The sequence below is a fragment of the Dermacentor silvarum genome, chromosome 4, assembly GCF_013339745.2.
Source record: "Dermacentor silvarum isolate Dsil-2018 chromosome 4, BIME_Dsil_1.4, whole genome shotgun sequence".
NCBI lineage: Eukaryota > Metazoa > Arthropoda > Arachnida > Ixodida > Ixodidae > Dermacentor > Dermacentor silvarum.
The window spans coordinates 26,059,690-26,073,916 of NC_051157.2; the positions used below are offsets into that span (position 1 = coordinate 26,059,690).

The window sequence follows — 14,227 nt, forward strand, 5'->3', positions numbered from 1 at the left end:
CTTGATGGCCTGGTAATAAAGTGTAGTATGAGTGGCAGCTTTTCGTAGCCTTGCGTGCACCTGATAAGCGTGTCACTCCCCACGCCCAAACGTACATGTCATCCACGTACATTGATAATTTAACTACGCTTGGAAAGTGATCAAGGAGACCAATGAGCGTGAGGTTGACCAACGCTGAACTCAATACGCCACCATTGAGGACGCCACGTTAGGTGTAATGTATAGAAATGTGGCCGTCCTCGGTGCTCACAAAGAAACTTCGCATAGAGCGATAGCTGTATATCCATCGAAACATACCTCTTCGATAGCGGCGAGGATGGCTTCACGTGTAATGTCTGCGCCCCTTTGACGTCGAGGGACCAAAAAAAAAAGAAAAACGCGGAGACATTTACATCGTGCTTGGGGCTAAACGTAGGTAACTAGGTCGACGACATTATCCATTGATGAGCGGCCACGTCGGAAGCCTGTCATGGCATTTAGGTAGACATTGTGGTATTCCAGGTACCCTTCCAGGCGTTCGAAGATCATCCTCTCCATCCCTTTGCCCGCACAACTCGCCAATGTAATGGGGCGATACGTTGAAAGTTCCAACGGCGACTTGCCAGGCTTCAGTAACGGAACTACGCGACTAGGCTTCTTATTCATGTGCAATTTTCCATGCCGCAAAAGCATGCCAGGAAACATTCCGCGTTTCCTGCCCTGCCTTGTTGCAATAAAGACTGCCCCTATGACTCGACTCCGAAAAGAACATGTAGTAAGCATTCTGCCTCTATTTACATATTTCAGAGTTCATTTCCTGTGGTTTGTATATCTGTAGATAATCATGTTCTATGATTAACTCCTTGTTACGCCCACCTCCTCGTTTTCTGGTTTCCTATTCGTTCGTTTCTCTATCTCACATGTTTTGCCTACCACACTTGTCTTCTCTATGGATTTTGTCTAGCGTATTATTTTTTAAGTGCACCAGTACGAAGGATCCGTAGCTGTTCCTGGGCATTATAATAAACACTCGATTGATTGATTGATTGATTGATTGATTGATTATTTGTATTCACATTTATGGTCCTCTGCTGAACGAAGGCCCCTCCCAACTATCTACGATTTGCGTTCTCTCGTACTGTGTGGTGTGCCGGTGTCATTTAACATGATTAGTGTAATTCAGCGAAGCCTAAATTAAAGGTAAATTTGTTGCTCCCTTCTGTAGTCAGGACTATGCTCCATGTTAAAACTACACCAGGAAAAGCAGAAAAACAACAATGAAAGCAACGAAAAATAAAATGCGTTGCCACGCGCATGCAAACAAGTGAATTCGGTTAACTGTACAGTCGGAGCCAGCGGCTTACAGCGAAGCTTGATCCTCTCAGTAAAATCGACAGTTCTTGTCGTTCTTTGCATCGTAGACAAACGAGTGAAATCGAGTAGCAGGAAGCAAAACGTTTTAAACTTACTACTATAAGAAGCAGTGAAATTTGAGATAGTTGGTATGAATTTATTGTGGCTAAACAGCGCAAAGGAATATGACTACTTACCAGAATATTCTATTTCACTACTTTTCGTTCGAATTGTCCCTCGTCGCATATGCCAATAACATCTTCAGCGAGCAGCGTCTTCAAAATCGCGATGCCCTTGTGATACCAGTTTACAGTATGACAAATAAATACTTGATCGGCTTTGGTTAATGTCTTACTTTTGCGCCAAACACGGGTGGAGGGACTAAAAAGACACGCGATCAATACGCGCGCTAACTACCAAGTGGGATTGTTCGAAAAATGATACGGGCTTAAATAGTACAACCCCCATGCTGGGACGACAAATGGCAAGCAGATAAGGAAATTAAGACAAATCAAATCATGCCCCTGGTTCAGATAACTGACACGATACATGTACAAGGTAGTTTGTCTTTTTGATTTCGCCCTTCTTTTACGACGCTAAAGTGACATATGAATAAATATCACCAACTCGCCCTAACTTTCATGTTCCTTTGGTTCACACAGCCAAGTCAAAAGAAGAGACAGCGAATGAGTTCGACCATTACGTTTGTTCTCACATCATAGAAAGCGAAGCAGCACTTGTGACAAAGATGCGGAGAGCACGGTGGGTGGCAGTCGGTTAGAATCCTGTGTACGGAGATTACGTTGGTTCGAGATTGCGTTGTAGCGGTCGCGACGTGCGTGCTCTCTGATAATTATGCAGGGACGACAACGCTTGAAAGAGAGAGAATGCATAGAAAGGAAGGGAGGCTTAAAGGGCCCTGCAAAGCACCCGAGAACGCTTGGTAAGCAGCACCAATATCAACCATCAAGATGCAGCAATTTTGTTCACTTCGTGCAGCGGACCCGACGTCGATCTGCTGCACTATGATCACTGGTTAAAAATGTAATGAGCGATGTACTAATTTCGCACGATGCTGAGCTCACCGCGAAAAAATTGTAACTATGACATTACGTTTTTACAGGCATTTTAATAATCTCCTAGTTATCACGACAACCCCGCGAAAGTTCTTGTAATCGTGGAAACGACACCATCTACACGCCGAGCAGGTTTTCCAACCATAACGCACCATTCTACTGCGTAACATCAATGTACTGCTGCTATTGGGCACCGCAGTTCTACGTCATGGGAGAGTGCAATGCGGCCTTTCCATACGCGCAAATTCGACCTATAAGAGCTGAAATTTGGGCGAGCTTGTGAGTTTGTGAAGCGCAAAAGAAAAAAAAAAAAAACACGGGGGCCGAAGAAAGGAAGACCAGACAGAAAAAGCGCTAACTTCAAACTAAAATTCACTCTCAGAAAACCACGCGTTTTTTAACTGTTGACACTGATCAGAAGCGTTTTTATGCGCATAGCCGTGTCGCGATGGAATTTTATATCTTAAACTTTTTTTTTTTGGGGGGGGGGGGGGGGATTGGAGCGCGCTTGCACAGTGATGTATTGTGCTTCTTATCAGTGTCGACAGATAAAAACGCGCGGTTTTATGAGAGTGAACTTTAATTTGCAGTTAGCGCTCAAACTGTATGGTCTTCCTCTCTTCGGTCCCCGTGTGTTTTTTTTTTTTTTTTTTTTTTGAGTTTCACGTCAAGCATACGCAAATTCGAGTCGAGGGTAACTCTCAATCTGCTTCTATTTTAATGTTTGCGCGACCGATAACGTTGAATTGTACGCATTAATGTGCATATTTTGTTTTTATCTAACTTCTTTAACACGCTTAGATTATATGTAAAGTAAAAAAATTAATAAGTGTTGTAGAGCTCCTTTAATATTGACATAGACGGTATGAACTATAAAAAGCTTGCTGTATTCCGCGCTGTGTCATCCGCGCTAGAGCACTGCACGGCCTGATTTTTTCAACCCGGGCCCGGCCCGGGCCCGTTTTTACGTTCGAATGCCCGCCCGAGCCCGATCAAAACTTTTATGGCGAGACCCGGGCCCGGCCCGGGCCCGGAAATAATCTACGTTACCCGCCCGGCCCGGCCCGCCACTCCTTTACCTTAGGCCCGAGCTCGGCCCGAGCCCGACTCGAAATGGGCCCGAACCCGGCCCGAGACCGAAAAATAATGTTTTTCAGAGTTGAGACGCCCGAGAATAACTCGCTGCACGTTACATGCACACCACCAGAAAGCCCGAGCCCGGCCCGGGCCCGGGTCAAAAAGCACACGCCGTGCCCGAGCCTGGCCTGAGCCTGCGAAAAAACTGGGCCGGGCCGGGCCCGGGCTTTCGGGTAAGCCCGAGCCCATGCAGTGCTCTAATCCGCGCACCTGTACTGAATGTACACACTGCTTCCATCCCCTGTATTAAGCAAACTTGTGGATTTTTCACTGCCGTGATTTTTCACTGCTGCGAAATCTGTGATTATCAAATGAAGAAGTATACAATTCTTTGCGGGCTTCGAATTTGTGACAGCTGGCTCTATCTGTGGCCGAATATTGCGTATTTCATATTTTTTTTTTAACTAAATGAAGGCCTTTGTTTGTATTCTAAGCTGTAGAATAAGTAGCTGTCACTACGACTTCCCACGAAACGTTTATAATTTGTGCCGCAAAAGGCACATTTTCTAAATTGATATTTGTTGTTACCTCTGAGTGAAAAAGATCAGCTGTCGCCCCTATACGACGACAAGGACTTCTAAATTTATATTGCCTTCAATAAGGACAGTGGGTAGACAGTACGCCAGCTGAAACTAAAAGACAAAGTGGTGTATATATAGGCGTATCGTGGGACACGAAGGATAGCAACAGGCGGTTCACTGGAGTAACATAGTGTAGTTGGGACAAGACAAAAGAAACAGGCGAATCAAGGTTATAAAAGGCTAGAAAATTTACAGCCACTAGGCGTGGGCGTGGCTGGCGCCGAACAGCAGTACGTATAGAGTATAATGAGAAGTATTTGTGCCGTAATTGACCTGAGCATGGTGGTAATGACGATGAAAAAGGACGCCTTCAAGAGTGGAACACGAGAGCGTTCCCGGGCCCCGTTCGCATCACATTTTTCTTTATAAGTAGGCTTCACTGCAACACTTAATGTGAGAAAGCCAGCTTACAGAGATCAAGCTTACACTGATCTCCTTAATGTCGGCTTCACTTTTAAATGCAAATGCATTGCTAGAAAAACATCTTTCCAGGGTCAACACAAGGCGTTCTGTATCAAAGTATGAAGGTCCTAGGATCTTTTTTAAAGACGATGGTCTTTCTTGGGCTACCTAAACGTGAAAAACTTTGTCAGTCTGTCTGTCTGTCACTCGATTCAACCGCCCTGCCAAAACCAACCAAGCTACTAGCACTGGTGGCACGGGGTCATACACGTCAACGCATATACAGCGCAAAGGGAACCTCAGGCCTATCTGAGGCAAAATATATGGACATAACCGTGATCCGCAGCGTTAATGTAATTAAAAATGCACATTGGACGTGAGTAAATGAAAAATCAACGCGTTAGGAATGGTGTCGAAGTGACGCTACGCGTTAACAGCAAGCCGGCTTTAAGCCAACAGTAATAAAAGGTCCCAACAAATGGCGCTAGAGCAAGGCGAATGCGGGAAATTTTAATTAAATTCTGCAAAACCTCCATCGCATCCATCATGGGAGGAGTGAGAGCGGAGGGGAAGAGTGTGAGGGGTGGGAGGGAGGAGAAGAGAGAGAGAGAAAGGGAAAGAAAGACAAGGAGGTTAGCCAGTGTAAATACCGGCTGGCTACCCTGTGCGGGGGAAAGGGGATAAAGGGAATAAAATATGATAGAAGAGAGGGTGTTACGTACCAGGGGCGGCAGAAGACTATCATCTAGCGACGTCATTTGCAGCGAAGCAAGCAAATATGCGGTCAAGTTTTTTAAATTTTATTAATTGTTTCCTGTTGCCCCGAGGCGCGCGCGTGTCCAAAACGCATTAGGCAGGCTAAGTCCCAGCTTGACCTTGGACTGAGCTTGGAGGTCAGATTACAGAACCAGGCGTTTTCTGGGTTAGTACCTGGAGTAGTAGAGCTTATCGCTCTAAAAGGCATTGCGCCTGAATCTGACGCTCAACTATCCCCAGCTGCCAGTGAAGAGAGGAATGCTAGGAAAATTGTCGCGAGCGAAACGTGACGCCGGTGACTCACCCGACGAGCGACGGGTTGTACTGGTGCTCAGCTTTGTGATCGACGAGGAGACCATGTCGTCGGCGATGAACACGGAGGGCTTGGTCGGCGAGAACTTGCCCTCGGCGTCGGCGTGCTTCCGGCAGGCCGACCTTTTCATGTTGTCTGGAAACTGCTGGAGGTGCAGAATAATGTTAATCACGCGTGTAGATGCCTCACAATTAACACCATACTATTTTTCCTTTTTATAATATACTCGAGCCACTTACTACGGAGACAGCGCATGCACAATGATTGCACAAGCTACAATTTACCCGCAACTGTGTGCTCTCAGGCATTTTTTTTTACTAGCAGAGCAGCTATTGGATATCATTTGAGACCAACACCATGGGAAACGCAGTAGCATACAAACGAACTACAACATAAGGGGAACAAAAAAACAAGAAAGAGAGACTACATCTCTCGGTATGGTGTGGTACTGGTACGGTATGGTATGGTACAAATACCGGTATGGACAAATCTCTTGTCATAATACCGGGTGTTTAAGCGAACACTTTCAAAAATTCTTAAAGGTTGCCTGTGGCAGATAGCACAATTCTAGATCATAAGCTAGTCTACTCGAAGAGGCGGACATTACTCGCACAAAAAGTTGAAATGCATAATCGACTAATTAACAAAATTCACTAATTTCTACTTTATAATTTATAAATTCACTTTCTTAACAAAACGTCATTTATGCATTGAAGCACAAAAATAACTGGAACGTCAATGTATTTCTTCGCAATGTTCGGGAATAATTATCGCGAAACTGGTGTCATCCTGAGAATTCGTTCCAAGTGGATCCACCTTGCGAACTCCACTGACTAGAGTTTGTAAATTGCAATATGGGCAATAAGGTAATTAGTCAAAATAAATTAATGAATTTTCGTTAATTAGTCAATTATGCATTTCAACTTTTTGGGCAAGTAATGTCCGCCTCTTCCTGTTTCAAGATGCCATCATTCCTTATAAAGCCCCTCGGAGTTATTAGATTGTCGTGAATACCTAAATATTCCACCACCGGCATCCGCTGTAACGAGATTTTGTTAACAAGTGTTCGTCAACATTGCCTATAATCTTTCCACGCAGTGGACATTGTCCATTACTCGAAGTCCGCTCCGCTTAATGCGTCTCAAGTTCGACTTCTTATCTGTATGTCCTCGGTTACGTCAAACAACGGTTTTGTCTACCGTCGATTTACCAGGCAACCTGCCCGGAGGAATCTTATACACCAGACTAGAAACGGCACTAAATTATACAGCTAGATTTATCATTTGAATAGTTACGTTACCTTGAATTTGTTTTTGTAACAAGTTTCCTTATTTTCTCACGTGCACTGGTTCGCGCACAGTGAGACAAACTGAGCGCCCGTATATAGCCAGAACCGACCTGCCCCATCTATGGACAGCCGCTCTACCATAGATTCTTATAATTATTACGATAAAGCTGTTCGTAATAAAACACTGTCGTGCAAGTTTTAGTCTGTGCCATTGATTTTGATAAAAGTATGTTTCTTTGCAGAAAGCTTTTGTAAGAAAGCGTGCGTGAGCTTTAAAGCACAAAAGCAATTTATTGCTGCCGTTGAGACCATATTATACGCGACGCGAGTAAACTGAAGTGAAAAACCGAAACATAATACTTACGGGGCTGCGATGAGACACTAACGAAAACAAATGTCAAGAGCCAAACTCAGAAATGCTTTAACAGGCATTTGGTACCAAAAATTTTCAAACAAGGAACGTAAATAATGAACGAATGATTGAATGAATTAATTGATCGATCGATCGATCAGTCAATCAATCAATCAATTCAGGAAGGACAGCTCGTGGAGTAATAAGGTGTGCATGCGGGGCCATTTCAACAAGTGTTCCGTTCCTTTGTTTCTCCTTTCCACATTATGACACATTTACAACATGAATGCTCGTGCTTGTAAACGTCTTAGGCATGCATTCGCTAAGAAGTGTTGGAAGCGACAAGACCTTCCTCATGCGGCAAGCAGACATCTGAGGCGCCGCTACAGGTCGCCTTCGCGGCCGCACTTGTTGCCGGCGCGCTTTGGCATGCCTACCTCTCCAAGAAAGCGTACCGTTCTGCCTCGGTTATGCCGGTACTCTTGGTACTGAGAGGACACGCACAGCAAGCAGTACACCTGCGAAGAAGGCAAAGAAAAAAAATATTTCGATGGAGGCAGAATCAATATTTGCTCTTCTTTGTTCCGGTGTGGGCGTATTGCGTTGCAAAAGTGTGTACGAATTCGTACTATTTAGGCACACCTTCTGTCACTTAGTGTCCAGGGTATGTTCGTCCACTGCTTGTATTGTGACGCTTGTGTTCCTTGAGAATCAGCACATTTTCGAGCATTTCTTTTTTTTTTTACCGTGTACTCCTATATGTCGTGCCTTCTGAACAGCGCTGCTGCTGGAACTGGACAGCGTGACCCGAGTTCAAACGGCCCTTCACCCGAATAACACAATCTCGCTGAACTGTAGTTCACCACTCGAAGCTCCCGACATTGTAGGAGCAACGGTTTCTTCGAAATGAAAAGCGGTAGATTTCTATAGTCACTCAAGTCTGCCCGTTCGGTGTCGCAACTAGCAACACTTTCGGTGTTATATTAACTGCGTAGATAGCACAGCTCTTTTTGGCATTTTTTAAACTTGTCAGCGATGGTTATAGTTCCATGTCAAGAAAAGCTCAACAGCTCACGTCAAGATGCGCCCGAGGCTTTCTTTAGCTATGGTTATGAAACCTCTCCACGTGCTGAGATTTTCTCTGCTTCACTGAAAAATGACTCGACAGAAATTCTCTTTCCTCAGAATGGGTTTTTTGAGCTCTCAAAAGAAGTCATGCACTGGTTCCCTCAAGAAGAGTGGGTAGAAATAAACGTGCTGCAGCACTTCCTCCGCCGTCCTAGAATGTGGGCTTAAGGAACAGAACGCGCTTGAAGTTTTCCTACAATCTTGCTCTAAAGACACCGAAAAATAAATAAAAATATAAAATTGTGTGAGAGATCTTTTTTTTGACCAAATGTGAGGCGCAAAGAAAAAAGCACATGGAATAGAATATTGACAAAGCGTATAGTTCACATGCCGCTCCAGGCGTTTACCAAGCTTCCAGTGTGTCTTTAAATTCCCCATTGCATTCAATGCTGCGTTAGATTGAATTTCTCGCGGATGGACGCAACCTATCTGCAAGAAGGTAGGGGGCCCGAAATAGACCAAGAAAAGGGCATTTTTCACTGCCAGAATTCTTTCGCATGCTGGGGGCCACTTTGCTCCACAAAAGGATTGGAGAAAATGCAGCGTAAGAACGACAGTGGCTGCAACCGCACATGCAACGCACGTAACTAGACAAAAGGTAAGGCAGCATAGTTTCGAACATAAGACTGCAGGCCGCATCCTGCTTTAACAGGGGAAGAGGCATGCCTTGCACGCTGTTGAAACTATAGAGTGCAGCTGAAGACATCGTGGGCGAGGCTGCTTTCATGGCTACCTTTTCTTCTTTTGCCACACCGTGTAAGACAACGAAGGGAACCTTACCCGCTTTGAGCTGCTTCCATCCAAGAGCAGAGGCGTTCTGTGTGGGCAACAGAGCCAGTTCCGACGGCAAGCGGCTCAACTACTTTAGTCGACCACCGCAACAAATACCGGAAAGTGCAGAGCGCATTCGAGAGCCTGAACCGAAGCATGCATTTCAATTGTCTTTTGTTTTCTTTTTATTTCTTCTTATCCTTACAGTTAGAGTTTTAAAGTCCCTGTCGTACTGAAAATTGAACCATAAGAAAAAAAAAAGCAGCAACAAACAAACAAGTAACCTTCCAGGTAGTCAGGAAGAAACGTCGCACGTTTTGTCTCGTCGCGACTTTCGTAGTGCGCATGCTGTTGGAACTTGCTGGAAGCTGCTTCCTATTGCTCGGTAGCTGGTCACACGCAAAAAATTGTGCGCACAACCAAACAACAAAAGACGAGCAGGAGAGCAGCAACGTTATTTAAGAATCATTAAGATGCATTTTGCTAGCCTTACAACTTGTTTGGCGTATTAAATACGCCCGTAGAACCTCAGTGATACCTTAAGACATACTCGCTATTGCGAGTGCTTTTGTGTAGGTATTCAATAAGAAGGCACATTTACGATTGACTGCTAGACCTGCTGCGTAACAAAATAATATTCAGCAGAACGTGTTCAGTTATACACGTTTGTTCAAGTCTGATATTCTATGATGGGCTCAGTTCTCCAATTTTCCCTCTAATAGTTCTCAATGTCAAAGGGGCGAGGGTCTTAATACGTACGAATAATTACACAGACCACAACCGTGGCCGTTCTTTAAGAATTTGCCCGCTGTCAATCGCTGCACATTCGGTGTGTGTTCTTGTTTCATCCAAGGTTCGTACTTAATCCTCTCATTTATGTGTATATGACGTGAAAACTTCACGTGTACTGGCAGATTAGCGCCCCTCATTGACTGCTGTATACCTGACAATAGCTACCCTCCGGGTGGCTGTCCTTCAAATAATATTACATATAACTTCCCTTCTGCGAACTACGGAAAAGCATCCACGTTATATGGACAAATTATAGCCACTAAGGGTTGCCGTTCAAGAGCTCTTACTAAGCCTTGGTACGTGGTCTGCGGATATTGCAAAATTATGCACTCTGTACCATGTTTTATCCATAATACTTGGTTTAAAAAACAGCACTGAGCAGATACAAAGTGAAAAAAAAAGTGTTCAGTGTCTTGTCCACCATCTATGTACAGCTTTCAGTAAGTCTTGGAGTGCCACTATCATGGGCTCTTCACAGGAATATTTTGTTCTTGCGACAACCAACACAAATATTATAAAATATGCTTTAGCATCCAAATGATGTAACAGAATATCTTCAATGTTTGGCCGGCGCGTTCCTCTACTCTTACAATGCCTAAAAATGAGAAAATATTCGTATATCAGCTCGACATCCTAGTCCAGATTGATTCATAAGAGCGAGAACAGTTCTCGCACATCGTAAGCAGCAGCGATTTGTTTATTTGTTTGTGCAGTGCATTTACTTCATTGTAGATGATCATTTAAAGTAAATCAATTAGCATAAGTAAATTTTGTCGTTAGACAGGACCAGAGGCACACTTACGTTTAAGACGGCGATGAAAACATCCGTGATAAAGAGTACAGCGATGAAAGGGTTGAAATCCTGTGGGGAGAAAACGAAAGAAGACATACGAGACCGCATTAGCGCGGAGACTACAAAGGAGACAGCTCAACCAGCGAGACCAAAAGCGCATATAGTGCATATCCATTTTTCTATCTTACAGCCGTCTCGATCGCCCTTTGTATATGTCGTCTAAGCTTATGAGCACTCAAATTTAATCAGACGCTATCGCGATCTCCAAGAATGGTTGCGTAATCAATTCCATTTACTTTCTCTTTTTTTCCCCCCATTTAACGCCTTGGCAAAAGAAGATCTGTTTCGATTTGTAAACGATGAACTGCCTTCTTTGAGACGACATAGAAAAGAAAAACGCCCAATAAATCGCAGCTCGGAGGACGGCAAATGGAATTTTAGCTCGAGTTTTCGGAACCCACGGAGCGATAGAGGCCGGCAAAGTGGGCACAAGTGCATGTGCGTTATTCACGCTTAATCTCAAACAACATGTCGTGCTGCTGCTGAATGAGACGCTGGACGGTTGTCGCGAGCGATATTTTAGTGCCAATTGCCAAATGGGGCACGTGCTATGGCGAAGAAAACCGGAAGCAGAGCATTTGGCATTTTATTTTGCTTTGCACACTAGTGATGCCTTTCTGTTCGCATTTATATAAAAAATAATAATGAAAACACGCCATCGACGAAATGAAAACAATTTAAAATGGTGGCCTTTACATCGATTGCCCTGTAAACGTACCCAATGCCGTTGTTAAATTATAGTACACAGCGAAAAATTGAGCAAATCAGCCATTTTGTATTTGCGACAAAGCTGAAAACAATTGAATGCTGCGCGCTGCAACGAAGTGAGAGCGCAATGCTAAAGCAAGTTCTATGACGTCAAAACGGATTTTTAACACTCCATCTTCGTGTTCCTGCGCATGCGTTTGAACTTTGCTTTTCAACTTCGCGCGTAGATGTACGTAACATTACCTCATTCGCTATTTGTTTCTTTTTCATTTTTTTGTCATGTCCATCTGGCATTTTATTTTTCCATTATTTTCATCACTCGTAGCGCCTTAGGTCATATGGCCAAGAGTTTATGTAGGTGACGGACTGTTTTGTCTACTGAGACATAACGGCTGTGATTAGGGAAACACAACCGGGTTCTTCAGGTGGTGACATAGACACGACGGCAATATTGCATCACGGGGACATAGTTCAACTTAAGCTGACGGTCTGTTTGCCTGCACGGGACGTGATGTAGCAAAAAATAAATAATGAAAAAAAAAACAGAAAAAAAGAAGAAGGAAGAACAACACTGAAATAAAAACATATGGGATCTTAACATGCCAAAACTACGATTTGAGTATGAGGCAGCCGTACTGGAGGCTCGCTAAAGAACCTGGGTTCTTTAGCGAGCCTCCACTACTAAAGAACCCTAGCGAGCACCTAAATCTAAGTGCACGAGCGCTTTTGCATGATTTCGCCCCCATCAAAATTCGGCCGCCTACACCTGGATCGAGCACGTGATATCAAGCTTAATAGCATAACGCCATAGCCACTTAGCTACTGCGGCGGCTCATGTGACGCAATGGTAACGTTTTGGTTAATTTTCGTATAATTATGTGCCTTAGAAGCTTCGATATTTTAAACTCCAATAAAGCTTGACACTTGTACGTATCTGGAAAAATAACGTTGCCAGCGAAATGTTTAGAGGAAGCTTTAGCTCGGGAGAGAGAGAGAAAGAGAGAGCGAGAAGCCATAAGGGAAAGGCCGGGAGGTTAAGCAGGCTGAGCTCGGTAGACTACCCTGCCCTGGGGAAGGGGGAAAGGGGACTAAAAGATGAGAAGTAAGAGATAAGTTACACTTTTCACTGTGCACACGCCGTCAAGCGTTCGTCGACAATTACAAGCGGTCATAGAAACTGGTGCTTTTCAGAAACCAGCGCTTTCGTGGCTTTATGGCCTCGTACGTCTGCGTACATCGCAGACGTACGAGGCCATGTTCCCAGGATATTCTCTTCTGTGAAAGGCCTATCGCTTAGGTGCCGTAAATCTGCCCGAACGGCAATGCTCTCATCTTCGTAAGTTGGGCAGTCACACAGGCTATGTTCTATCGTTTCTTCAGTGCCACATGCGTCACAACTGGCACTGTCGGCCATTCCAACTAGAAATGAGTAGGCGTTCGTGAAAAAAACTCCTGGTCGCAGGTGCCACAGCAGCGTTTCTTCCCTTATCTAAATACATGAAGACAGAGAAATATTTTGTCTAAGCAACCATTGCACCAATTTGGTGAAGTTTTCTGTATATAAAAAAGAAAAGGTGAAAATCTAGAGACTCTAGGAAGGGGATTTTTAATTTAGACCATCAATTTTTGTTTAAAAAATATTTTGGGAAATTTGGAAACTGCGAAATTTCCTGGAATCCAGCTTATCAAGTTTACTACTCCTTAACTCAGCAGTAAAAAAACAAAACCATATCGCAATTGTCTCAACTGCACGTAATAATACATATAAAGCGAACAAATTGATGTATTATACTATTCTGAAATATGTCACTAATTTGTGAGTAGGACGCTTGCAAAATCCTCGTAAACATTGTGATGGTTTCACGTAAGCTGTGAATTTATATACCAAATTTACCTGCTTTAGATACTCTAAAGAATACAGTTCACAGGAGGGCGATATTTATTTTTGGAGCAGAAGTACGCATTTGTAAGCTTCATGCTCCAATCATGCTCCATGCTCCAGCTTGCAAATTTTCGTCAATTTTTGTAAAACGTTCTATGCTGTAAATCAAAATTATGCATCATACAGTCACTAGAATTAACTTTCTCTCTCAAATGAAACAATTTTCATTCAAATCGGTGTAGGGTTTTTCTGTGTCATAAAATCATTTCTGCGTTTTACATGTATTTGGATAGGCGGTATAGCTAAAGCTTCTTCTTTAAAATGATCTGCATTGCTGTCATCTGTCGCATACACGCCGTCGTCTGCCAGATAAGATAAACTAATACTTTATAGAGTTTCGTATTGAGATTGATAGAAAGAAACCGGGCTCTACAGTGGGTGATCCGGCCAGTATAGTAATGCAGTTTACACACTTCATCACGTCTTCGTTAAAAGAACAAATTTCGGCCCTTCGGTATTGGCCTTTGTGGCCAAATTCCGTTGAGGGCTAGCTAGCGTTATGGCGTTTCTTTACATCATTCCGTTTTTGTTCGTTCTGAGAGAATACGTTATGTCGCCTGATCTTTAGCGCTTAAATAAGCATCGGTGCCCTAGAATTACGCTTGTCGCTGAATACAGATTATTTATGGGCAGTAACACGTACAATTCGTGGATATATTTTGCCCGTGTGTGTTTTAAACTGTTGTTTTGTTTACGCTGTCCTGCAGATTACAACGCAGTCAGATTGATTGTATAGTTGTGCGCAGCATTACTGACTCTGCCAACAAAATTTCATCACGTGGAGTATCTCTCGTTG

General features: G+C 43.7%; 1 protein-coding gene across 4 annotated transcripts in view; it reads right to left on the bottom strand.

Moving 5' to 3' along the window:
* LOC119449644 (uncharacterized) overlaps positions 1-14,227 on the bottom strand; it is a 365,645-nt gene that overhangs the window by 24,077 nt on the left and 327,341 nt on the right. For 2 of the 4 annotated variants that reach the window (XM_037712865.2, XM_049665343.1), the window contains exons 5-7: positions 10,731-10,790; positions 7,675-7,755; positions 5,589-5,742 (exon numbers count right to left, since the gene is read on the bottom strand). In XM_037712865.2, coding sequence (XP_037568793.1) covers positions 5,589-5,742; positions 7,675-7,755; positions 10,731-10,790 — 295 coding nt within the window. The remainder of the gene's footprint in view (positions 1-5,588; positions 5,743-7,674; positions 7,756-10,730; positions 10,791-14,227) is intronic. The other 2 variants (XM_037712866.2, XM_049665344.1) reach the window with 2 other exon arrangements.